This window comes from Maylandia zebra, linkage group LG12, assembly GCF_041146795.1.
Source record: "Maylandia zebra isolate NMK-2024a linkage group LG12, Mzebra_GT3a, whole genome shotgun sequence".
Lineage (NCBI taxonomy): Eukaryota > Metazoa > Chordata > Actinopteri > Cichliformes > Cichlidae > Maylandia > Maylandia zebra.
The window spans coordinates 39,778,346-39,803,502 of record NC_135178.1 but is presented as its reverse complement, the minus strand read 5'-3'; the positions used below and the strand labels follow the sequence as shown (position 1 = coordinate 39,803,502).

The 25,157-nt window shown below is 42.6% G+C and overlaps 1 protein-coding gene across 5 annotated transcripts in view; it reads right to left on the bottom strand.

Moving 5' to 3' along the window:
- Positions 1-23,719, bottom strand: part of LOC105940554 (protein mono-ADP-ribosyltransferase PARP14) — a 61,012-nt gene extending 37,293 nt beyond the window's left edge. For 3 of the 5 annotated variants that reach the window (XM_076891292.1, XM_076891294.1, XM_076891293.1), the window contains exons 1-10: positions 23,488-23,719; positions 22,962-23,044; positions 20,706-20,733; positions 20,271-20,339; positions 19,535-19,708; positions 18,806-18,931; positions 14,412-14,585; positions 13,651-13,776; positions 6,714-6,887; positions 2,746-2,871 (exon numbers count right to left, since the gene is read on the bottom strand). In XM_076891292.1, coding sequence (XP_076747407.1) covers positions 2,746-2,871; positions 6,714-6,887; positions 13,651-13,776; positions 14,412-14,585; positions 18,806-18,931; positions 19,535-19,708; positions 20,271-20,339; positions 20,706-20,733; positions 22,962-23,044; positions 23,488-23,671 — 1,264 coding nt within the window. In that variant the 5' untranslated portion in view covers positions 23,672-23,719. The remainder of the gene's footprint in view (positions 1-2,745; positions 2,872-6,713; positions 6,888-13,650; positions 13,777-14,411; positions 14,586-18,805; positions 18,932-19,534; positions 19,709-20,270; positions 20,340-20,705; positions 20,734-22,961; positions 23,045-23,487) is intronic. The other 2 variants (XM_076891295.1, XM_076891296.1) reach the window with 2 other exon arrangements.
- Between the last annotated feature and the right edge of the window lie 1,438 nt (positions 23,720-25,157).

The following is a 25,157-nucleotide window of genomic DNA, read 5'->3' as shown; positions in this document are numbered from 1 at the left end:
TCACTTTCTAAAGGTTATTGTCCTGGTCACTCTATGAAATTTCACATTAACATGAAGCGAGTGTCAGAGTTCATCAAACATTTTTTTTCATCATGAAACACCAAAGTAGGAGCCCAACACCCACCGGACTCATTCCTGGTGGGTGATGCCCTTTGTCACAGATTCTGTTCATAATTTTCATGGGCAGAATTTCAAGGTGTAGTCAAGTGACGGAAGGCTTTCACTTGAGTGGTCTCAGGATCTCATCTCTGCTTTTTGCAGATGATGTGGTTCGGTTGGCTTCATAGGGTGATGGCTTTCAGCTCGCCTTGGAACGGTTCGCAGCCAGTGTGAAGCGGTGGGAATGAGAATCAGCACCTCCAAATCAGAGGCCATGGTCCTCAGTCGGAAATGGGAGGAGCACCCACTCTGGGTCAGGGATCTTGCCACAAGCGGAGGAGTTTAAGTATCTCGGGGTCTTGTTCACGAGTGACGGGAGAAGGGAGCGGGAGATCATCATCATCATCATCATTTATTTATATAGCACTTTAAAAACACACCTGGTAGACCAAAGTGCTGTACAATACTAATATGCACATAGTAATAAAAAACAGACATAGCAATAACAATAACAAAAAAAAAAATCGACAAAAGATCGACAGACGGATTGGTGCTGTGGATGCTGTACCGGTCTGTTGTGCTGAAGAGAGAGCTGAAAGGTGAGTCTCTCAATTTACGGCTGAGTGTCTACCTGCCGGAGCTGGATGCGGGCCCGTGGAGGTGGCGGGAACCAACCTTCTTCTGATGATGTTGACATTCTTATTAATTCTTTTAATGAACACTGTCTTGCCATTCTTACTCAGGTTGCTCCTCTCAAAACTAGTCATTGCACTGTTAGTTCCTGCACACCATGGTTAAATAATCAAACCCGTGGTCCTCGACGCTCCTGTCGAAAATCAGAGCGTCTGTGGAAGTCCACTGGTCTGGTTGTCCATCGTCAACACTTCAAAGAACTTCTTCACTTATATAATGAGTCAGTCAAAGAGGGCAGATCCTCTAACTTCAATAATCTCATAAATCGTCATAAAAATAACACAAGAATTATATTTGATACCATCAACAGTATTGTTTCTCCTGCAACTCAGCATGCTGTACTACTTTAATTCGGACCATGATCATAGCTCCTCCTGATCTATATTCTAAAATCAGTCAGGTTCTTGCCTCTTTCTGTCCATCTGTCAAGTCAAATATTCGAAATCTTAGAGTAATATTTGACTGTACTTTGGGCTTTGACTCACACGTAAAATCTCTGTCTCGTTCCTGTTTCTTTCATTTAAGGAATATTTCTAAACTGCGACATACCGAATTTCCCAGAGGAACCCACCCGAGGGATTAATAAAGTTTTATCTTATCTTATATGGCCTCCTTAGCTGAACTGGAAAAAATTGTCCATGCATTTGTGTCATCGCGTTTAGATTATTGTAATTCCCTGTTTACCAGCTTGGATAAATCATCTCTTTCTCGCCTCCAAGCTATACAAAACGCAACAGCCAGACTACTAACTCGCTCTACCCAGCGAGCTCACATCGCTCCTATTTTATAGATTTTAGAATTCGTTTTAAAATTATTGTTTTAACGTACAGAGCACTAAATGGCCCCAGATTATTTATCCAAGCTTCTCACAAAATACACTGCTGCTCGCCATCTCCTCTCACAGACTCAGAGTTTGTTGGTTGCTCCCCAAACACGACTGAAGACGAAAGGGGGCGGAGCCTTTCAGTCTGTGGCACCAAGGCTGTGGAACAGTCTACCTCTACAACTACGTTTGGTTGACTCTGTGGAATCCTTTAAAAAGCAGTTAAAAACTTTACTGTTTAAACAAGCTTTCTGTTGACCAATGCTTTTTACTTTTTTACATTTTTAATCTACATTTAACCTCTATATTGTGTATATTGTGCATTTTGCTATTTATCGTACTGTTTATTTTAATCTCTGTGTGCAGCGCTTTGTGACTACCTGTCTATGAAAAGCGCTTAATAAATAAACTTTACTTACTTACTTACTAAATGTCTTAATAGCAGCTAAATGTCTTGATTTTATCTGTTTTGATTTTACATACTGTTTTGTTTGTTTGTTAATTAGTTAGTTAGTTTATTTGCTTGTTTTAATCAATTTTAAATCATGCTTTTTATTTGTTTTTGTTTCTAATGTCTCTGTAAAGCACTTTGAATCACCTTGTTGTTGAATTGTGCTATACAAATAAACTTGCCTTGCCTGCCTTGCCTTAATCGCAGCTTTACTAATAATGTATGGATTGCTAGTAAAAGTAAAGTAAGTAAAATTTTATTTATATAGCAGCTTTCTAGACAGAGAATCAGAAAGTGCTGCACATAAAACAAAAACATAAAACAGGCAAAAATTAACCAAAAGCAATTCTAAAAAGGTGAATTTTTCTTTTTTGTTGTTGTTTTTTGAAAGTCAATACCGTTTACACAGTTCTTGGGCTCAGAGGGAGAGAGTCCCACAGTCAGGGGCCACATTGACAAAAGCTCTATCACCCTTAGGTCTCATCTTAGTGTATTTTATAGCAAATAAGCCCTGATCAGATGATCTCAGGGACCTGGGGAACATAGGGCTGTAGAAGATCAGAGATGTAAGCTGGTGTCAGTCCATGCAAAGCTCTAAAACTCAAAACCAGGATCTTAAAATATAGTCTGAATTCAACAGGAAGCCAGTGTAACTGAAATAGCAACGGACCACATGTACCTTTCACCACAGTCGGAGGAAGACTCTCTACTCGGATGTTCGTAGCTGCCTCCAAAGGCCGAGCAGTCAGTCCTTGTTTCTTCATCTTTGTGCTGCTCTGACTTACAGAGAGGAATCTCTCCACATCTGCAAAATAATCCAGATTAATGCTTTGAGACTGAAACATGATGAACGAGAAGTGCTGGATTACCACATATCATCATGTTCTTAATGAATGAAGCTGTATGGATTAGGGTTGGTCCTTGTTTCAAAACGCATAGACTACATTATTTATTTTCCATATTTAATAATCCTCCTTTATTGGAGACAGATATGCTGTCATTTTATGCTGTTTCTGTTCTTTGCAATAGATCCTGATTCAAGGTTAGAATCCAGGTTATAATGAATAAGAGAATGTATGATTGCACTGGTTGTGTTCACAGAAAAATATTAAATGAGCTCCTGCATGTTGTGATCATATTTTGTATGTAGACGACTTTATGTTGTATGTAAAGCAACAAAGATGTTGAGATGCAGTGGCAGCAAACAGAATGGTGATAAAGGAGAGCAGTGATAAGTTTCTCTGCTCAAAGAGGAATATTGTGTCTGTTGACTCATTTGTGTTCATTCATTCATTTACATTATTGAAATCTCAAAGTACTAAATATTCTGGTCTCAGATTTGCTTAAAAACCTTTCATCTAATTAGAAATCCCAGTCTTCAATTAATTCAATACAAAATATTACATAGAGTGCACTATACAGGTCATCGGATGTTCAAGATGGGCTTTACGTCTACCAACAACTGCTCACACTGCCAAACCAATTCACCGGACAATTATATCCACGCTCTTTGGTTCTGTCCACCAGTTCAGAAGTTTTGGCACGAGATATGTGAAGACTTATCGAAGTGTCTGAAATGTAACATTCCAACTTCCCCCTTAGTGTGTTTGTTGGGCAGCTTAGATAATGTCACTTCAGAAAAGAATATAGCCCATATGGTTTTCACTGCCCTATGCATAGCCAAGAAAACAGTCCTCATGAACTGGAAAAATAAAAACAATCTTAATTCTAACCAATATAGAAATTATCTATTAGATTACATTAGTCTTGATACAGCCTCTGCCACCACATCAGATCAATTGCTCTGGGCTCCTTTGATCAGCTCCATCACCTAGTGGGGGTGGGGGGTCATAGTTTGGTCCCGCCTTCACTGTTGTGATTGGTGTGGGGGTAGGGACAGGCTTAGGGCGTCGGGGGGTTCCCCGGAGGCATCTTCCTTGGGGGGCTCAACCCGGGGTAGCGGTCATGTCCGATTAGGGGCTCTGTTGGCTCTCAGGTGACGGTTTCCTCGTGGTTGCATGCAGCGGGGCTAGGGGAGGGTCTGTGCTGACGGACGTGGGTTACTGACCTGGTAGCCTGGCTGCCCCTGGGTGGGTCCGGGATGGGCGTGAGGTTCTGGGGGCGCTCCGTCTCTGGGCTGGGGCCCTGGTCGGGCCTCAGGGGCTTGGGTCCTGGTAGGTGTGTTGCCGGGGTTGTGTGCGGGTGGGTGCATGGGGGCCCAGCCCTGGAGCAGGGTGCCGCCGGTGCGTCGAGCCACCTGGGGGGCTCTTCAACTGGTGGGGGAGATTGACACATCTTGCAGGAGCTTTCCTCTCCTCAGGAGCTCCCTCTGCAGGAGGGGGAGATACAGGAGAGGTGGAGGAAGATCTCAGCCTGGGCGTCTATTGTCTTATGTAGTCTGGAAGACGAGTGGATGGTGGGGTGGGTGCAGTTTTCTCTGTGGTGGGGTTGGGTGGACTGTCCCGGGCTCTGTGGGGCCGGGCGGCGCTGCTGCACTGGGCCCCGGTCTGGATGGGCCTGGGCCCCCTTTCCCTGGCGGGTCGCGGAGTATGGGGGTGCCTACTGGGGTCAGCGGGGGAGCTGGCCCCAGGGAGGGGTCACTTGCCCCTCCCTTCCTTCCCTCCCCATCTCCAGCTGCCTCCCTCTTCCCGCTCCACCACAACCACCCACACATGCAGGGCCTTGGAGTAGGGGTATGTCACCAGGGTGCAGAGGAGGCTACCCCCCCCCCCCCCCTCTGTCCCCTTCTGGCTGCCTCTGCCTCAATTTTATCCCACAACTTAGACATTCACATTACTCACACTCTCATTACACATACATATAGGATCTTGGGGGTGGGCACGATACACGGAGTCCAAGTTACCATCAGGGTGTACACCCCACCCCTGGCATCGTTGCCCACCTCTCAATTTTAAATACACGTAGACATTGAGGGCTAGCAGGAGGGACCATGCGCTTACCTGCTGCTCTCTGGCAGGTAGCTCCATGCCCTCCTGGGTTTTAAATGCACCTTAGAACACACATGCATCAACACTACAATGAGCGGGTGGAGGGAGGTTTGGAGTCTTCTCTCACCCCCGTTCTCTGCAGCCTGCTGGAGCGGGGGGGCTAGGAGGAGTTGGCCGTCCGACTGCGGTCTGGAGTGTGGGGCCTCCCTGCTGCTACGGAGTCGGGGCGGTCTGCCTCTCCCCACCGCAGGGAAAAGGGTAACACCACCTGGGTCTGGGTGCAGTTCCCCCCTCCAGGGGCAAGGGGTACCTAGACCCGGTTTGTAGAGTACGCTTGGGGAGTGTGATCGTGTGTACAGCGTCTCTTTATGTCTGTCTCCACGTTGGTTGAGTGTGGAGTAAGTGCATATGAGAGCATGAGGGTGGGAATGGATGTTTGTATCTGTGTGTGCCTGTATGTCTGTGTCTATATGTCAGGTTGGGTGTCAGGCGCCACCTCTCTGGGGACATCTCAGGCCCTCCAAGGTTTGGAGGCCTATCTCCCCCTACCACCACTTCCCCTGCCAGTGGCGGACCCCCTCAGACATCGGTGCGTTGGTGGTTCTTTGTGTCCGGGGATGGGCGTCCAGGTACACACCGGCTCACTCCTTGGTGGCCGCTTATCGGGGCCTGGAGCCTGGGGCTCGCTCGGTCCACTTCGGGGGTGGGGTGCCCCCGACCTCTCGGCCTGGGGCTCGGTCACTCAGGCACAGCTGGCTGCCGGCGGAGCTCACGGGCGCGTCACTGCAACTCCCCCTGGCTTCTGCTCCGCGGCTGCTGGGTGAACCCTCATCTGGGACTCTCCTCAGCTCTTTCTGGGACAGTGGCGCAGCTGCCCCTCTGTGGGTCTTCCTTGGTCTCTTGTGTTCTGAGGGCCTCTGGATGTCTGGAGTTTTGATCTCCTCCATACCTGCTTCATGCCCTGGAGGACGGGGCTGTGGCCCCCCCACACCCTCTAGCAGATCATTACATGAAGGAACCTTTTAAAAAAACAAGCGCGTCCATGCTCACAGGTGTACACACGGGTGATCACACCCACAAACTACACCCTTTTTGGCTCCTACCTCAAAGCACACTGTGTTCTGTTGATCTTATGTGCTGCACAATAATGTTTAACATTTAGTATTTACTGTCATATTCCCATATATCATTGTGATGTTGTTTATTCTGTTACTCTTGTTCTCTTCGGCTTGTTTTCTTTTTTCTTTCTCAACAGGTGATCCATAGATGCATTTTTTTTTCTGCCCATTCTGTTGGTTTTTGTTTTTTGCCCTTCTCCCCCGTCCCTCTTCTCAGCTGTTTCTCTTTCTTTCTCCCCTTCTTTCCCCCAGTCAAGTCTGTCCCGTATTCAGCAAGTGAAAATAAAATAAACAATAAAAGGTGAATCAAATGGACCATTACGGCAAGGCTGGGATGGTCAGTTTGGTAAAGTAAATCCGTTGGGCATCTTTCTTTGCCTTTAGACAACAATTCTGATGCAAAAGAGCCAAACGGGACAGGCAGAAAAAAAAAAAAAAAGTACTAAATATTTAGACAGTTTAGTCAGGTTTAAAATTAGACTCAAAGGTTAACCTAAAGGGGATTTTGAATGTTTGTCCTTGTATTGCCTTGTTGTGTTTGTGTTTATGTATGTGGAAACATCTAGCTGTTTGCTTCCTACCTGCAGGGCTGCTGAAGGTGACCACAGCTTTGTTGGATTCCAGGATCCTCTCCATGCTGTAGCCGTTCTCATCCAACCCAGAGATGTTCTCCACCAGCATGGAGAGCAGATCTGTGGACATGTTGTCTGTGACGTTTTCCAAAACCACTGCACAGCTCTGAGACGACTCTGAGTCTGAGAGAAACACACAAACATGGTCAAAGAAAGTGTCTGTGAGCAGTGAGGGAAGGAGGCTTTTGTTCGGTCTGTTATTCCTAAAACTTTACTTTCAGCAGCATTTCTCTTTCTTTAATTGGAATGGGGAGGGGGGAGGATTTGAGGCCAGACTTACAAGAATTATTAACTTCCACTATTAAAATGGGCAAGGTCATCATTGTTGGAGATTTCAACATTAATATGCATGACTTAACAAATAGTACCACTAGGGAGTTCCTGAACATTATGGACTCTTTCAATTTTGTTCAGCATGTAGCAGGGCCTACTCATACTGCTGCAAGCGCTTTATTGATGACTCTATCATTTCTAAGTTTTCCTGTCTTGTAATTTTAAAACTTCTTCCAACAAGGTGACCTTCTAACTAATTCTTTTAATGAACACTGTCTTGCTATTCTCAATCAGGTTGCTCCTTTCAAAATCAGTCATTGCTCTGTTAGTTCCCACACACCATGATTAAATAATCAGACTCTGGTCCTCAACGCTCCTGTCGAAAATCAGAGCATCTGTGGAAGTCCACTGGTCTGATTGTCCGTCGTCAACACTTCAAAGAACTTCTTCACTTATATAGTGAGTCAGTCAAAGAGGCCAGATCGTTTTACTTCAATAATCTTATAAAACGTCATAAAAATAATTCAGGAGTTCTGTTTGATACCATGAGCAGTATTGTCTCTCCACCACCCCAGCATGCTCTGTTACTTTCTGATGAAGATTGTAATACTTTCCTCAGTTACTTCGTAAATAAGGTGATGGACAGAAGGAATGGACCATCTCCCCAAGTGCTACCATTTATGAAGATACCCCTTGCTGTCATGGGTCATTTACCTTTTCTCCAATCACACTGTTGTGGATGTTTTCCATTTAAATAAAGCCTGCAGACAAGCGGCGAGCAGTAGCTAACATTCTTTAACCAAAACGCAAAGAACCCCAGAAAAATAAGCTTGATGGAGAGCCTACTTGGGGCAGACGGTCAGCGAAGTCTCACAGAGTCTAGCATAGCTCTCAGTTAAATACCTTCTCCAGGAACAAAAGGCAGTACACAGCTGTGTGTGTGTGTGTATGTGTGTGTGTGTGTGTGTGCGTGCGTGCGTGCGTGCGTGCGTGTGTGTGTATATAGATAGACTGTGTTCCACCTTATTTTAAACATGCAGAAGTAACTCTATTAAAAAACAGAATTTAGATCCTAGCTCCACTAGTAATTATTGACCTATTTCAAAATTGCCATTTTTAAGTAAATTACTAGAAGAAATTGTTGAAAATCAGTTCAGGTCCCTATTATGTAAATTACGTATTTATGACCCTTTTCAGTCTGGCTTTCAAAAGCAGCACTCTATGGAGACCACTCTCTTAAAAGTCTATAATGATCTATTAACGGCATCTGATGGTGAATGGCCTGTATTTATATAACGCTTTACTAGTCCTTAAGGACCCCAAAGCGCTTTACACATCCAGTCATCCACCCATCCACACACACACTGGTGATGGCAGCTACATTGTAGCCACAGCCACCCCGGGGTGCACTGACAGAGGCCCCCATCTGATGCAGGGATTTGTTCTGTGATCATTTTACTTGATCTTAGCGCAGCCTTTGATACCATCGACCACAAAATTCTACTTAACAGGCTTAAGGTTTTGGCTGGTATATCTGGCTCTGCCCTAGACTGGTTTTCTTCCTACTTATCAGAGAGGACTTTTTCTGTTAGGACTGATAAGTTCACCTCTAACTTTGCTGCCCTAACCTGCGGAGTGCCACAGGGTTCAGTTTTAGGTCCATTAATATTTTCTTTTTATATGCTTCCTTTAGCTGGCATTATTCAGTCTTTTAGCCACTTGTCTTATCATTTTTATGATGATGACATCCAGCTGCATATGTCCTTTAAGCCTCATCAGCTGGATAGACTGTCAACCCTAGTCCAGTGCTTAACTCGGGTTTCTGATTGGCTTTCAAGCAACTACTTCGTTCTAAGCCAGTTTGTGAATATGAGAGTGAATGAATAGTGGAATTGTAAAGCGCTTTGAGAATCTCGAAAAGCACTATATAAATGCAATCCATTTTCATTATTATTAAACACGAATAAGACCGAGACCATGATCATACCCCCTCCTGAACTACATTCTAAAATTAGTCAGGTTCTTGCTCCTTTCTGTCCTTCTGTCAAGTCAAATATTTGAAATCTTTGAGTAATATTTGACTCTTCTCTGAGCCTTGACTCATGTAAAATCTTTGTCCCGTTCCTTTTGCTTAAGAAACATCTCTAAACTGTGACGTATGGTCTCTTCAGCAGAATTGGAGAAACTCATTCATGCAATACAAAATGCAGCAACCAGACTACTAACTTGTTCTAGCAAGCATTCTCACATTACTCCCGCCTTATATTCTTTACACTGGCTCCCAATAGAGTTTAGAATTCATTTTATCATACAGAGCATTAAACGGCCAGGCCCCAGATTATTTATCCAAGCTTCTTATAAAATACACTGCTGCTCACCTTCTTCGCTCACAGACTCAGTCTGTTGGTTGTTCCCCGTACTCGACTGAAGACAAAAGGGGACAGAGGCTTTCAGTCTGTTGCCCCAAGGCTGTGGAACAGTCTACCACCACGATTACGTTTGGTTGACTCTGACAATCCTTTAAAAAAGCAGTTAAACTTTTCTGTAGTGAAGTGCGGATCGATCCTGAAATATGATTCCTCCGATACCAATCATTTATGTTCTAGAATCGATTCTCACATTAAAATATCAAAATTTTAGTAATTTAGGGTAAATTTGTAGTTTATCATTAACAGGAACACAGTGGAAAGAAACTATAACATTCTAATTGCCTACATTCAAAGGAACTACTTCCTCTTCCGCCTTTCATAGTCATGTGCGAAATACGGCTGTATAAATGTCTCGCAACCCCTTGGTGTGGGCACTCACATGTGCGAACGTATTTTACCTCCACGAACAGCTGAGACGTGGTTTGCGATACATGTGGCAAAAAAGTTGTGGCCATACTAGGGAGACATTCAAAAGGGCTGTTTGGGGGGGGGGCTTATTTATCGGATAAAATAAGTTAAATGTCACCGTTGTTATTGGCCGGCCCGGAGACAGCGGGGGTGTCCAAATTCAGAGGCTGCTTCCACCTGAGGACCCGGCCTTCGCGGTCTAAAGAAAGCTGGGTAGTACGTCACGAGCTCCCTCAGTGGAGTAAAACTCTGCCGTCTGCTCCTTGCTATCTAAAATATAACCGGCACTGGCATAAACTCTCGACCGTCTCACACTTCTGTTTAATCATTTTCTGTTTGACGTTTATTCAGCTGTGTGAAAACCCCGCAGGAACCCTCCCGAGGGATTAATAAAGTTAAATTTAATTTGATCTAATCTAATAACTTTAATCTCAGTCAAACCGATTTACTCATGAAGAAATAAAACACTGAAAAAACCAAACAAGAACATTTTTAAGTTATCAATGACTTATATATCATGTTTGACCCGAGTAGTGAAAGACCGCGGGGGTTTGAAGACGATGTGTCGGTCGGCTCAGATATTTGAAGTTTGCACAGCTACATGCTCACCTGAAAATATGTTAAAAGTTTTTTTGTGACCCAGAAAGAGAAATAAGAGTAATATTAAAACTAAGACGCTGCCGCCATTGTGGGAAACTGGAATTGGCTGGGCTGCGCTATGAATTCTGCGATATGGTTTTTCAATTTTGTTGTCCGGGTGGAAAATCGGGAGAAATTCGGGAGAATGGTGGCTCCGGGAGAATTTCAGGAGGGGCACTGAAATTTGGGATTCTCCTGGAAAAATCGGGAGGGTTGGCATGTATGGTTGTGGCAACATCACTAACCTTGTCAAACACCTCAGAGTAAATCACATCACAGAATACACTGTAAAATGTAATATTGTGTTTAATTAAAAATTAAGTAGGCAAAACTCAATTTTTATCAATTTGTTATTAGAACTTAATTTAAGTAACTTACCAGTACTTTTTATGCAAAAATGCTGATCAACTCAATTTATTTGAGTTTTCTTTACTTAGAAAAACTAAGTAAGCGGGAAGTTTAGCTTCTCAGTGCGGAAGGATGAAACGATGTGGTTTGAAAATGCCACGACACTACCATCCTCCTCCCTAGCACAGATCAGTCCGCTTTTACATGGCTCCAGCATTTTTTCTGGAATATGTTGAGCAAACCTAGAAAAGCGTCAGCTGAAGAGATTATTGTTGTCATTGCTGTGGATCTTTACCTGATACACTGACTTGGTAAGTGTTTACTCTTATTCAAACTGATTTTGTGGCTTCTCTTAGTTTAGCACCAGGTTTATAATCTTGCTAGCTAGTTAGTGTTAGCCTAGCGTTGCTGCTGCCGCTGGGCTCATGTTACTTAAAAATGAACACCACAGCCTTAAAAACCTTATAAAATATGTCTGTGAAATTTTCTGTTTATTGTTTGAAATAAAAAAGTGAGATAAGCGCGTAGACAAAAGTTTTCGGGAGGTGCAACCGTTAGGGGTGGGGTGTGGGGTGTATTTTCAATCCATAGCCCTAACTATATATATATCATGTTTAACCTAAGTAGCAAAAGACCGCAGGTGGGTTGAAAACGACATGCCAGGAGTTAGCTGTGCTCGCCCGCTCTATTGGTGGTCAGGGCTATCTAGACTGACAAGTGGGACAGAATGTCACCTCTCTGGTGGGCAGGGAGCCTAAGATTGTCTAAATTGGAGTCTGTTCTATACCAAATGGAGAAAAATTGTTTTAAGAAAGCAATTAAGTTCGTGTTCCAAAAAATATGATTGTTTGCTTGCAGGACAACAGGAGAGATGAGTCCTCCGTCACAGATGGTGTGGTCAGTGAAGATGGTCGCCTGCAGGTTCAAGCTCATTGCATCTCCAACACACATCCACTGCCACTGTACTTAAGGGAAGTTAAAGACTTTCTTCCGCACTTAAATTTGGATCACCTATATCAATGACAATCATTCAGGCAGTAATGCCTGGACTGGAAACAAGCCATCCTTAAAATATTACAACATTCCAGCTCCTGTGTTTAAATGAAAAACTTGTTTAAATTAGAGACTTCACTTGTGACAGAACAATACATATATTTTATTTCGGTTATATAAGTAATGTAAGTACAAAACAAAGTTTTGGTAGGCCTAAACTTTTCAGAATAATTAAATCTGAGACTTTGTTTCATTCTAAGATTATAACAGTGATGGCAATATAATTGTTTGTTGTTCAGCAGAACAATGTCCAGTATGTTGGCTGTTATACTTTGTGTTTGAAAATACATACTCTCACCCCAACCGGTCACAGCAGATGGCCCCGCCCCTCCCTGAGCCTGGTTCTGCCCGAGGTTTCTTCCTGTTAAAAGGGAGTTTTTCCTTCCCACTGTCGCCAAAGTGCTTGCTCATAGGGGGTCATATGATTATTGGGTTTTTCTCTGTATCTATGAAGCGCCTTGAGGCGACTTTTGTTGTGATTTGGCACTATATAAATAAAATTGAATTAAAAGTTGGGCTGATTTTAACATCATTCCAAAAAGTGTTGTTAATTATTTTTAATCATATTCAGGTTACCACAAATTGTTTTTTCATTTAGTTGAGTTTTGAGTTCTGGGAACTAAAGAGGCTGTACAGTGTACTCAAAATGGGTAAGTTGCCATAGCTTAATCATCTTAGGTAAAACGTTACTGAATTATTTTTTGGGGTTTTTTGAAGCAACGAGTTTACATAGTTTTTTTTTTTTTTTGAGTTCTGTGAACTAATTAGATTTTACAGTGCATGACAACCGTATGTTGAGGCGAACTGAAGAGGAGAGGGACAGACGTCTCTCACGGAGTCTTTTAGTGCTGCAGGCAGTCAAGGTGTTCAAATAGCACAATTTCAGTTTTTTTATTTCTATATGATGAACTCTGCATTAAGTGATAAGAACAAGTTATCTTATGTCCTGTAATTATTATGATGCTATAATTTGAGATACAATAAATAAGTTTTTGTACAAAGTATCGGTATCGGAACAGTATCATCGATACCACCCTGAATATTACTTGGTATCGGAAAGGAAATCAGTGGTATCGCACATCACTACTTTTCTGTTCAAACAAGCCTTTTGTTAATCTATGTATTTTATATTCTTCACATTATTTAACTTACACAATGTAAAAGGTGAAGTGTATAATGTCTATTGATTGTACTGTTTATTTTAATCTTTGTACAGGGCTTTGTGACTGCCTGTCTGTGAAAAGCGCTTAATAAATAAACTTTATTTACTTACTTCATTACCTCATGAACAAATAAAGAGCTGACACTATATAATGTTGTGTTCTGCTGAAAATGTTACAAGTCAGCTGTTTCACACAGATTACCGGTTTATACGGTGGAATATTTTTTTTTTTTTATAATCCCCTGGCTAAATGATGCACTCCACCTGAGTCTCAATCCTCAGGACCTCACACAATCCCCAACAAATCTATCAGGAAAGTATTTCTATTCATTAAAATTATATCGATTTTTCTTTGGCATCCTCTAACAGATCTTAACTACCTTTTTTTTTTTTTCCGACAGAAACATGTAAAACCTTTGCTTACACTATATTATTGTCATCTGGACATCACTCGCTCCTTTGTTCCTCATCAGATGTGTTCAATTCTGAGCAGCCAATTGTTGCTGCTATTGGCAGGTAATTAAGAAAATGAATTAACTGCATCTCTGTATATAAAATAGCACAAGATTAGTACCTTTTACCACAGTCAAAGGAGGACTCTCCACTTGGATGTTCGTAGCTGCCTCCAAAGGCCGAGCAGTCAGTCCTTGTTTCTTCATCTTTGTGCTGGTCTGGCTTACAGAGAGGAATCGCTCCACATCTGCAAAATACTCCAGATTAATCCTTTCAGACTGAAACAGTTTCAGAGGATGAGAGAGCAGATTGGGGCTATAAACTATTATATAGACATGTTTTCAGAAATAAATGAAGCTCCCAATGTATGTCTAAATTTATTAATTTCAATTTATTGGAGACAGACCTGCTGTTGTTGTGTGCTGTTCTTTGTAATGGGTCCTGATTCAATGTTAGAATACAGTTTTAATAAATAACAGAAGGAATGGTTGTACTGGTAGTGTTCACAGAAAAATATTAAATCAGGTCCTACGTGTTGTGTTCTTATTTTATATGTAGATGATAAGTTCCCTGCTCGAAGAGGAATATTGTGTCTGTTGACTCATTTGTGTTCATTCATTCATTTACATTATTGAAATCTCAAAGTACTAAATATTTAGACATCAAAAAGAGGACCCATTCATCAACTACACAATGTGTGTGGAAAAAATATCTGAATATGGGCTCTTCTCTGCACCTTTCCAGATCAGATCTGTGACTGTTGTATAAAGTCAGGTTTAAAATTAGACTCAAAGGTTAACCTAAAGGGGATTTTGGATGTTCGTCCTTGTATTGCCTTGTTGTATTTGTGTATGTGGAAATGTCCAGTTGTTTGCTTCCTACCTGCAGGGCTGCCGAAGGTGACCACAGCTTTGTTGGATTCCAGGATCCTCTCCATGCTGTAGCCGTTCTCATCCAACCCGGAGATGTTCTCCACCAGCATGGAGAGCAGGTCTGTGGACATGTTGTGTGTGACGTTTTCCAAAACCACTGCACAGCTCTGAGACGACTCTGAGTCTGAGAGAAACACACAAACATGATCAAAGAAAGTGTCTGTGAGCAGTGAGGGAAGGAGGCTTTTATTCAGCCTGTTATTGCCAGGATGTTGGATCATATGACCCAGTGTATGGAGATTTCTTTTATTTTGATGTTACTGGTTTATGTTTAAGTTCATTTAGTTATCTTAAGCTCATTTCTATTTTGCCTAGGCTGCCATGATAGTGTAATGTTTATTAGATCCCCCTAGTGTTTTCGTCCCTGTGTTTTAGTCTTCTTTGCCCTTCATGTATATCAGTAATGTCTTTGTCTCACATCTCCTCCTCTTGTTTGCATGTTTTCTCCTTGTGACCCAATCCTTATGTCACGTGTGTTTCTCCCCAACCATCATGTTTCTGTTTGTGCTTAGTTATGTCCATGTCTCATCTCAAGTTCCCTTTCCCTTCTGTATGTATTTATAGTGTGCGTGTTCTCGTCGGTTTATCATGTTAGATTAGTGTCCATAAGTGCACGTGACACTAGGACGCTCTAGATCGCAGGTTGATGATCGATTTTGTAATCATATCACCAGACCTGCGACCATATGTTCGGGACACTCAGGTAAAGAGAGGGGCTGAGCTGTCAACTGATCACCACCTGGTGGAGAGTTGGATCAGGTGGTGGGGGAGGACCCTGGATAGACATGGTGCACCTAAACGTATAATGGGAGTGCGCTGGGAATGCCTAGCAGAGACCCCAGTCTGTGAGATTTGCTACGCACACCTCCAGCAGAGCTTTAACAGCATTCCGAGGGAGACTGGAGACATTGAGTCTGAATGGACCATGAATGCACCTCCATTGCCGAAGCTGCTGCACTGAGCTGCGGCCGCAAGGTGGTGGTGCACACCAGACTGAAGGAGGAGTCCTATTGGGCTTGGTTAGCCTGTGGAACTTTGCAGGCAGCTGACAGGCACCAACAGGCCAAGCAGAATGCGGATCGGGCAGTGGCTGAAGCAAAAACTCTGGTGTGGGAGGAGTTCGGAGAGGCCATGGAAAAAGACTTTCAGACTGCCTCGAAGAGATTCTGGAAAAACCATCAGGTGACTCAGGAGGGGAAAGCGATGTTCTACCTGTACAGTGTATAGTGCTGGCGGAGCGCTGCTGACTTCGACAGAGAAAATTGTCAGGCGGTGGAAGGAATACTTTGAGGACCTCCATAATCCCACTGACACGTCTTCTGAGGAGGAAGCAGAGTCTGGGGATGAGGGGAATGACCCGCCAATTTCTGGGGGGCGAGGTCACTGAGGCAGTTTGTGAAATGCACCTCACACACGTACACGCACACACAGTTCTTTACTGCCAGAAGCCAAGTTTATTTTTAGTTTTCGTTTGTAGTGATAGTCTGTAGTCTGGACAGTTCCGGCCTCAGCTGATCACAGCTTCACCTCCGCTCCTCTCCCGTCTCACTAAAAAGGGGAAGGAATCAGTCCAAACACCATCAGCTGTTCTCACCTGCCTCTCCAGCACCGCCCCGTTGAGCTCACTGCATCACTCCTCCCCTGCACCCGCGGGTGGGACCACACCTCCGCCACACAGTTAAACAACTCCTTGGTGGCAGAGCCCCTGGTGTGGATGATGTCCGCCCCGAGTTCCTGAAGGCTCTGGACGTTGTAGGGCTGTCTTGGCTGACACGCCTCTGCAATGTTGCATGGAGATCAGGGGCGGCACCACTGGACTGGCAGACCGGTGTGGTGGTCCCCATTTTTAAGAAGGGGAACCGGAAGGTGTGTTCCAACTACAGGGGGATCACACTCCTCAGCCTCCTTGGGAAAGTCTATGCCAGGGTGCTGGAAAGGAGAGTTCGTCCGCTAGTCGAACCTCGGATACAGGAGGAACAATGCAGTTTTCGTCCTGGTCGCGGAACACTGGACCAGCTCTTTATCCTCTCAAGGATACTGGAGGGTGCATGGGAGTTTGCCCAACCAGTCTACATGTGTTTTGTGGACTTGGAGAAGGCATTCGACCGTGTCCCTCGGGGTGTCCTGTGGGAGGTGCTGCCGGAGTATATGGTGTTTGGCCCATTGCTACGGGACATTCGATCCCTATACAACCGTTGCAAGGGCTTGGTTCGCATAGCCGGCAACAAGTCGGACTCGTTCCCGGTGGGTGATGAGCTCCGCCAGGGCTGCCCTTTGTCACTGATTCTGTTCATAATTTTTATGGACAGGATTTCCAGGTGCAGCCCAGTGTCGGAGGGCTTTCACTTAGGTGTCCTCAGAATCTAATTTCTGCTTTTCACGAATGATGCGGTTCTGTTGGCGTCATCGGGTGAGGGCCTCCAGCTCGCACTGGAACGGTTCGCAGCCAGTGTGAAGCAGCAGGAATGAGGATCAGCACCTCCAAATCTGAGGCCATGGTTCTCAGCCGGAAAAGGGTGGAGTGCCCACTCCGGGTCGGGGACAGGTTCCTGCCCCAAGTGGAGGAGTTCAAGTATCTCTGGGTCTTGTTCACGAGTGATAGAAGAAGGAAGCTGGAGATCGACAGACGGATTGGTGCTGCAGCTGCAGTGATGCGGACGTTGCACTGGTCCATTGTGGTGACAAGAGAGCTGAGCGTAAAAGCGAAGCTCTCAATTTACTGGTCGATCTATGTCCCTATCCTCATTCTTTCGGTCACTACCAACAATGAGATTGTGGATACAACCGGTGGAAATGAGCTTCCTCTGAAGGGTGGCTGACCTCTCCCTTAGAGATGGGGAGAGAAGTTCAGCCATCCGGGAGGGGCTCAGAGTACAGCCGCTGCTCCTCCACATTGAAAGGAGCCAATGGAGGTGGTTCAGGCATCTGACAAGGATGCCTCATGGGCGCCTCATGGGTGAGGTGTTCCGGGAATGTCCCACCTGGAGGAGGCCCCGGGACAGACCCAGGACACGCTGGAGGGATTATATCTCTCAGCTGGCCTGGGCTTCTCTGCTGAGGCTGCTGCCCCCATGACCCAGTCCCAGATAAAGCGGAAGAAAATGGATGGATGGAGTCTGGTGTTTCCATGTTCAATGTGATTAGTTTCACTTTTTCTGTGGCGTCTTGTTCATTCATATCAGCTTTTTCCCCGTGTGTTCCCACTACCTCTGATCACCTCCGTTTTGTATTTACTCTTTGAGTTTCCCTTCCTTCCTTGTCTGTTCATTCTCTTTATATTATGCAATGTTTCCAAGTCCATGAATTCATGCCAAGTCTTCTTGTTTCAGGTTTTCTACATTTATGTTCTTGTTCTTGTTTTTTTGTTTTTTGTTTAGCTCACCCAGTTTAGTTTACAACTTAGTTTCCCATTTTGCCCTTAGTTTTTGTACTGTTTTACTAGCCTTCAATAAACGGCTCGCACTTAGTTAAAATCAAGTTTGATTTTCCTGTGTCTCCACTTGGGTCCAACTCTTCACTCCATACAGTCAGCTTCTGCAGATTGTGACAGTTATTCCTAAAACTTTACTTTCAGCAGCATTTCTCTTTCTTTAAACGGGATGGGCCCAACGGGAAAAAGTTTAAATCCTTCATCAGAAATAAAATGTGCTCCTTAAAAGCTACATTAAGATAAGTAAAGGAGGAAGTCATCTAAAGCAGAGCTGCTGACGACTTCAATAAACATCAGACAGGAGGATGCACTCCATCAGTGCAAAATCCCCATTCTGCAGCTGCCCTCATCAACAAGGCCTGACAAATACAGATACATGTGGCACCTCAGGTGGAGGTAAGATTCATCTAGAAAAAAATCATCGAAACTTACAGCCTTCAAAAACAACAACAACAGACACGTTTAGATTTTAGATTTCCTTACCAAGTACAGGTTAGAAATACAGCTTTTGGATGTAAACAGAGTGCTTTCCCCTGGTGCTGACCCTTGCTCACCTCCCTGAGTCTGGTTCTGCTGAAGATTTCTTCCTTTAAATGTAGCCACTGTAGCCAAGACTCATGGGGTAAGATTGTTGGAGTTTTCTGTTTTCTTTCTAATATTTTAGGGTCTTTATCTTGTCATTTAAAGCACTTTGAGGCAACTAATTTTAAAACACACATTTTGTCTTTATAAACTTTGTTGAGTGAAAAACATTAAAAGTGAGAAGTGAATCTCAACCTGTGAATATTTAAATTGTTTCACTTGAGAAAAAAAATCACTCACTCTGGTGTTTTTCAGTTGGACTACACCTCTGCCTAGCCGTCAGCGCAGCATAGTTAACTTTCTATGTGAAAGTGCATTAAAAATATATATACCTTTTACCACAGTCAAAGGAGGACTCTCTACTCGGATGTTCGTAGCTGCCTCCAAAGGCCGAGCAGTCAGTCTTTGTTTCTTCATCTTTGTGCTGCTCTGACTTACAGAGAGGAATCTCTCCACATCTGCAAAATAATCCAGATTAATCCTTTCAGACTGAAACAGTTTCAGAGGATGAGAGAAAAGAGCTGGGCTATAAACTATTATATAGACATGTTGTCAGAAATAAATTAATTGCCAATATATGTCTAAATTTCTTTCATTTTATTACAGACAGACCTGCGTGGTTTTATGCTGTTTCTGTTCTTTGCAATAGATCCTGATTCAAGGTTAGAATCCAGTTTTAATGAATAACAGAAGGAATGGTTGTGCTCTGTCTTCACAGAAAAATATTAAATGAGCTCCTGCATATTGTGATCATATTTTGTATGTAGACGACTTTATGTTGTATGTAAAGCAACAAAGATGTTGAGATGCAGTGGCAGCAAACAGAATGGTGAACATATTTAGACATAAAACAGAGGACCCATCATAAATCACAAAATATCTGAATATGGGCTCTTCTCTGCACTTTTCTAGATCAGATATGGGACTGGTGTATAAAGTCAGGTTTAAAGCCAATTTAAAATTAGACTCAAAGGTTAACCTAAAGGGGATTTTGAATGTTTGTCCTTGTATTGTCTTGTTGTGTTTGTGTATGTGGAAACATCCAGCTGTTTGCTTCCTACCTGCAGGGCTGCTGAAGGTGACCACAGCTTTGTTGGATTCCAGGATCCTCTCCATGCTGTAGCCGTTCTCATCCAACCCAGAGATGTTCTCCACCAGCATGGAGAGCAGATCTGTGGACATGTTGTCTGTGACGTTTTCCAAAACCACTGCACAGCTCTGAGACAACTCTGAGTCTGAGAGAAACACACAAACCTGATCAAAGAAAGTGTCTGTGAGCAGTGAGGGAAGGAGGCTTTTGTTCACCTGTTATTCCTGAAACTTTACTTTCAGCAACATTTCTCTTTAAAAGGAAAGTAACGATGACCTGGATGACTGAGAACCTTCACAGACTTTAAAAGGGGGAAAAAAAAGTTTAAATTTTCATCAGAAATAAAATGTGCTCTGTAAACAGTAGAAAATCATGGGTAGGAGGACTTCAATAAACCTCAGACAGTAGGATGCACCTCATGAGAGCAAAGCTTCTTCCAGCTGCAGCTGCCTACATCAACAAGTCCTGAGAGACTCATCAGCACTGACTTGACTTGACTTTGTAATTATAATAACATATAGGAAATTGTTTTTGTCACTTTACAGCTTTAAAAAAAAATCTTCTCCATGTGCTGATGAAGGTGAGGGTTTATTCAATGAAAAGACCAACTACAGTAAAGCCAATTTTTTTGGTGATTTTATAAAGTATAAATACAAGCTTTCTGTATTTTTTCATGAGCTCTCTTTATTTAAACAGATTGTTTTTACCCTCTTTGCTGGCAGCAGCAGCTCCATTTCCAGGTTCAGCCTGAGGTTTCTTTGTGTCCATCGATGAGTCTGAGAATCAAGAGGATCCAGATTGTCCAGTTTAGAGTAATGATCAGCAAACATGAACACATCGAACCACAGGAGCTCAGAGAAAAGCTCAAACAAAGCTTTGCACATCAAACTGATTTAAATTTGATCTTATTGTTTTTCTTCATAGAAACAATAAATAATCAGTCAAATGAAGAACATGTTTAACAAACTGATCTGACATGTTGACAGATCAGTTTGTGATGTGAATGTGCTTCAACTTTAAGTCCAGTAAAATCTTCATTCAGTACCACAAACACTCACTGTAGCTTGTTTCACATGAAGAAGAGGTTGAAAAAAAAACTGTGATGATGAAAACTAAGGAGATAAACTGAGAGGAGGATTTACCTGAGACATCGTCACTGCATGTTGGGCTCTGAGAAAAAACAAAAATAAGATTTAATCTAAAAGTATGTCTGCATTCAGTTTAACAAGCATTTCAAGCATTGCACATTTCAAACTTTTTTGAGTTTTAAACTTTTTATTTCTTGAAAAAACAATTGAAAAAAAGAATAGCTTCATTATTAGACCACTGAACTCAGCAAACAGCACAGTTTAAATGCTGCAGAAACATTCATAAAGAGTATAAATATAAATAACAGACAGCAGCAATAGCCTGATTAAAAAAAAATTCCTGTATGGGTGAATAGTCTATATATCATCACATGACCTGACTGACACATGTGAGCGTGAGCTGAATGTTTTATTGCTGTTCACTGAGTGAATGATAAACTCATCAGAAAACCTGAACAGTTTTTTTTAACAGCTACTCATACTCTGTGTTTCTTTCTTGAGATTCTGGTGGATCCACTTTTATGAACTCACAATTTGTTTCAATGAAAGTAAATAAAAAAATAAGTTGAAGTGGAACTGAAATTTAAAGTCAAGTCATCTTTATATATAGCACATTTAAAAGACATCAAGTGTTGGCCAAAGTGATGAACAGAGAAATGTAATACAGATAATTTAAATTAAATTAAATTAAATGAAATTTTTAAAAAAGCAAGAACTTTGAAAGTACTTTACAATCACATTTGAGTAGAGTTATGATGGAGTCAGGAGGAACGTGGAGAGCAGTGAAGTTCAGTGTGGAGCAGAGAGGAAACAGGAAACGCCAAATAAGCATCTATTTCATTTTTAGAAGTTTACACCATGAAGGAGAACTGGAGCTGCATGAGGCCGTCGTCTCACAGAAACTGAGCCCATATCCAGCTTCAGGACTTTGTTACTTTACTTTATATCACTTTATACAATAAGAGAACATTTTTTTTCCATAAATGTGATATCTAACTACTTTATCGAATATATTAAATGTGAAAATGTGTAATTGAAATCCTCAGATTGCTTCTGTTGTCTGAGCAAAAGTTAAAAATCCGAAGTTTGATCCTGTGCAAACTCTGATCTGTCTCTGATTAGCATTTCTAACATCACATTACACGACGCATGTGACTTTCTTTCTAAACAGTCCAGTGTTAACATGCTGTAGCTGTGAGGAACGATTAGTGACATTAAAGGCAAAAGTTTATTTTGTGAATCTTTGTAGTGATGGTAAATTCGATTCTTTTTACTGAATCGAGTTTTAATGAGTCACTCACCAAAGTGAATCGGATTTTATTGAGTCATTTGAGTCACTGAGTCAGTTGACCAGAGAGTGCAAAAATGTATATTTTCACTCAAACTTAATTTGTTTCTCTTTTAATGTATATCCTACTGCTAAGAGGAATGATTGTAAAAGAAAACAACTATTTTCTTTAGAGCAAAAAAGAGCAAAAAAATTCCAAAGGAAACATTTATTTATTTTTATTTTATTTTATTAGTATTTTTCTTAAATGTGTCAAATATATATTTTCTCATCTAAATGTCCACGGAGCTGTGAGCCAGGGGTCGGTAAAGTGCCTTAACATTGGTTGTCTGTGAAGGTTCTCAGTCTTAACATTGATTGCCAACCAAGAAGACAAAGAAGAAGCTGTGAGCCAGGAGGGAGGGAGTGAGTGATTCGCCTTACGCTATGATTCAGCACAGCAAGGGAGGGGGTGAGTACCTCAAATGCGCTGTTAGCATGCTAGCTGAGCGATGCTACTGTGAACCGAGGAGCTATTGTCTTGATGTGAGCTTCTACTCAGGGTTTTTTCTTCCAGTTCAAAGCAGGAATGTTTTTGTCAATAAACTGGCTGTTGTTTTTCCCCCACAATTTTAATTATAAGCTAGATATATTTCTACTAATGGAATTAGTTTGCTAACAGCAACAGGGATGAGTCAGTGAGTCAGTTGCGCTTGTGAATCATGATTCACGAGTCAGTAAAGTGATTCTCGAGTACTGAATGATTCGTTCACGAATCGAACATCACTAAATCTTTGAGAGGAGAGTGTAAACTGGGAGATTTGGAGGTTAGGCTGTGCTGCCCTGATGAGTCATTTCACTGCCTTTAACCCCAACGAATACATGACATCATCTTGCCAGTCAGGCTGGTTATTATTGGAGCTCAGAGGAGCCACACCCCATCATACGGCAACGTACAAAACACACAAAGAGCCATGATATCAGCAGAAAATATGCAGTTGAGTGAGGAAAAATCCACATGAAACATGTTAAACTGGACTTACTGCTGCTGAGCTCAGCCATAACTGAATGGTTTGACTGTCCAGGGTGATCACATGATCCTTCCTCGCAAGGACTCGCTCTCTCACTGAAATCACAGCAAACCAAACACACAGGTATTCATATCTTGTAGGGACATGTAATGGACATAATGCTTTGCCTAGCCCCTAACCCTAACCATGGAAAATGAATGCCTAACCCTGACCTTAAACCTAACCGTAACCCAATTGTAACCCTAACACTAAAACCACATTTTGAGTCTCAGGAAGGCCTTCAAACTTGTGTGGACCAGGATTTTGGTCCCCACAAGCAAAGTAAACTTCCAATTGTTGGTCCCCATAAAGACATGAATACACGCTCACACACTTTTAAAAATCAGCTGTTTGAAGCTGTAAATCTGCAGTTTGTTCTAATCCAATCAAACTGCTGCTGTGGGATCATTTCCTGGCTGTAAATACACATTTCTAAAAGACTCCAGCAACCAGACAGATATGAGGATATAAAAAATTAACCCATGAAGCAGACTCTCACCCTCCACTGAGTTGAAGTAAACAGCCGCCCTCGGTGCTCCTTCCTCCGCCTCCACCTGGCAGTCTCCCCCGCCCGACTTCTTCCTGCTCATGAAGTAAATTTGCAGTTTGTTCTTCAGGGCTTTGGTCTGAGCCGGAGTCCAGTCCCCCTCCACGATCACCGGTGGACACTTGGATCCCTCCATCCTGCTTCACACACACAGTCGCACACTGACACACACTGGCACAGCTGAATGAGCATCACAGGCTTCAGGAAAAGCTTTTCACTTTTGTTTCTTCATAAGCAGCCTGATAAGTGAAAGCATGACTTACTGGTTAGACACACAGGCCAACTGGTCTGGTTACTTTTACTTCTAACTGAGATGCTTTCACTGGTTCACTGGTTTACAGTAGTTTTCCAACACTCCAGCTCAGATGCGATGTCAGGACTCTGATTACGGATGGACCTCAGTAAAATGGGCGGAGCCTTGTGATTACAGAAATATTTTGAACACTACAGCTTTTATTTATTACGAGTGGATCTAAATTAAAAAACAACGAGCAATTTATCATATTTATTTTTGGAGTGTCTTGTGAAGACCAATGTAGACAATCAGACACTAACACTGTTACGCCCACTGACCTTTTGACCTCTTCATGAAAGAGAGCTGTTTTCTGCTCCAGGTGTGCCACGCCTGATTTCCACAGCTAAACAGCATTCTGCTCATTTGCAGAGGCTCATATACACGGTGCATCCAGAGTTTACAGGACTCCACTCGTTCCACATTTTGTCATATTATAGCCCAATTCCAAAATGGATTAAATTCATTTCTCACCTCAAAATTTCACACACAGTACCTGGCTGGATGAGAAATGCGAGTGCGTCCCCCTGGTCTCTGATGAAGAGAGTAAAGCTGTTTTAACGGCTTAGTGGACAAAGAAGTGTTGTTGATAGAAAGGTGTGGGAAAGACTGCTGCTGGTATTTCTGGAGCTGCTGCTTACTTTGCTTTCAGATCATGTGTTTTGAGTACCAGCACTGCTCTTAAGCCAGATGAGAAAAAACCCACAAACCTCTCTGACACTGTTCGAGCCACTTTCGATTGATTCTTCCCATTTGTCTAATGTTGATGCACGCTCCAGGATGTGCCTACTCCATGATGAATTTGAGGAAACGCAGACAGGATGAAGTAGATAAGCAGCACTTTTGTAACATGGTGAAAGTGTCTTCACACACATTTATTGAATTTTCCAGAGTTCATGCTACAGTTCAAGAACTATGCACAGCATGAAGTGTTGATCTGAACGAACAAAAGAAACCAGCCTACAAGGCGCTGCAGAGGAATTCAGACCAATAGGAAAGTCTGACTAGATGTGAAACATCTACATGTGACTATGCAGAGAAAAATGTTGAATCACAGCCCCAACAATTTAAAAGTGCTCCACCTAACCCAAAAGTGCTGCTGTCATAAAGCAGGAGACATCACTGCATCTCTGAAGTGTAAACAGCAAAGCAAGTTAAAGGCATTAACGTGATTAGAACAGTTAATCGTGCTGAGCCTGAGTGCTTTAAATCCCTAATCCTCAATGGATTTATGTCATTGACAGTGAAATCAAGCTCTGGTTTAACTCAGCACTAACAACTTTCTAAAACTTAATGGCAATAAAACACTGGATGCACTTCCACCAGATCT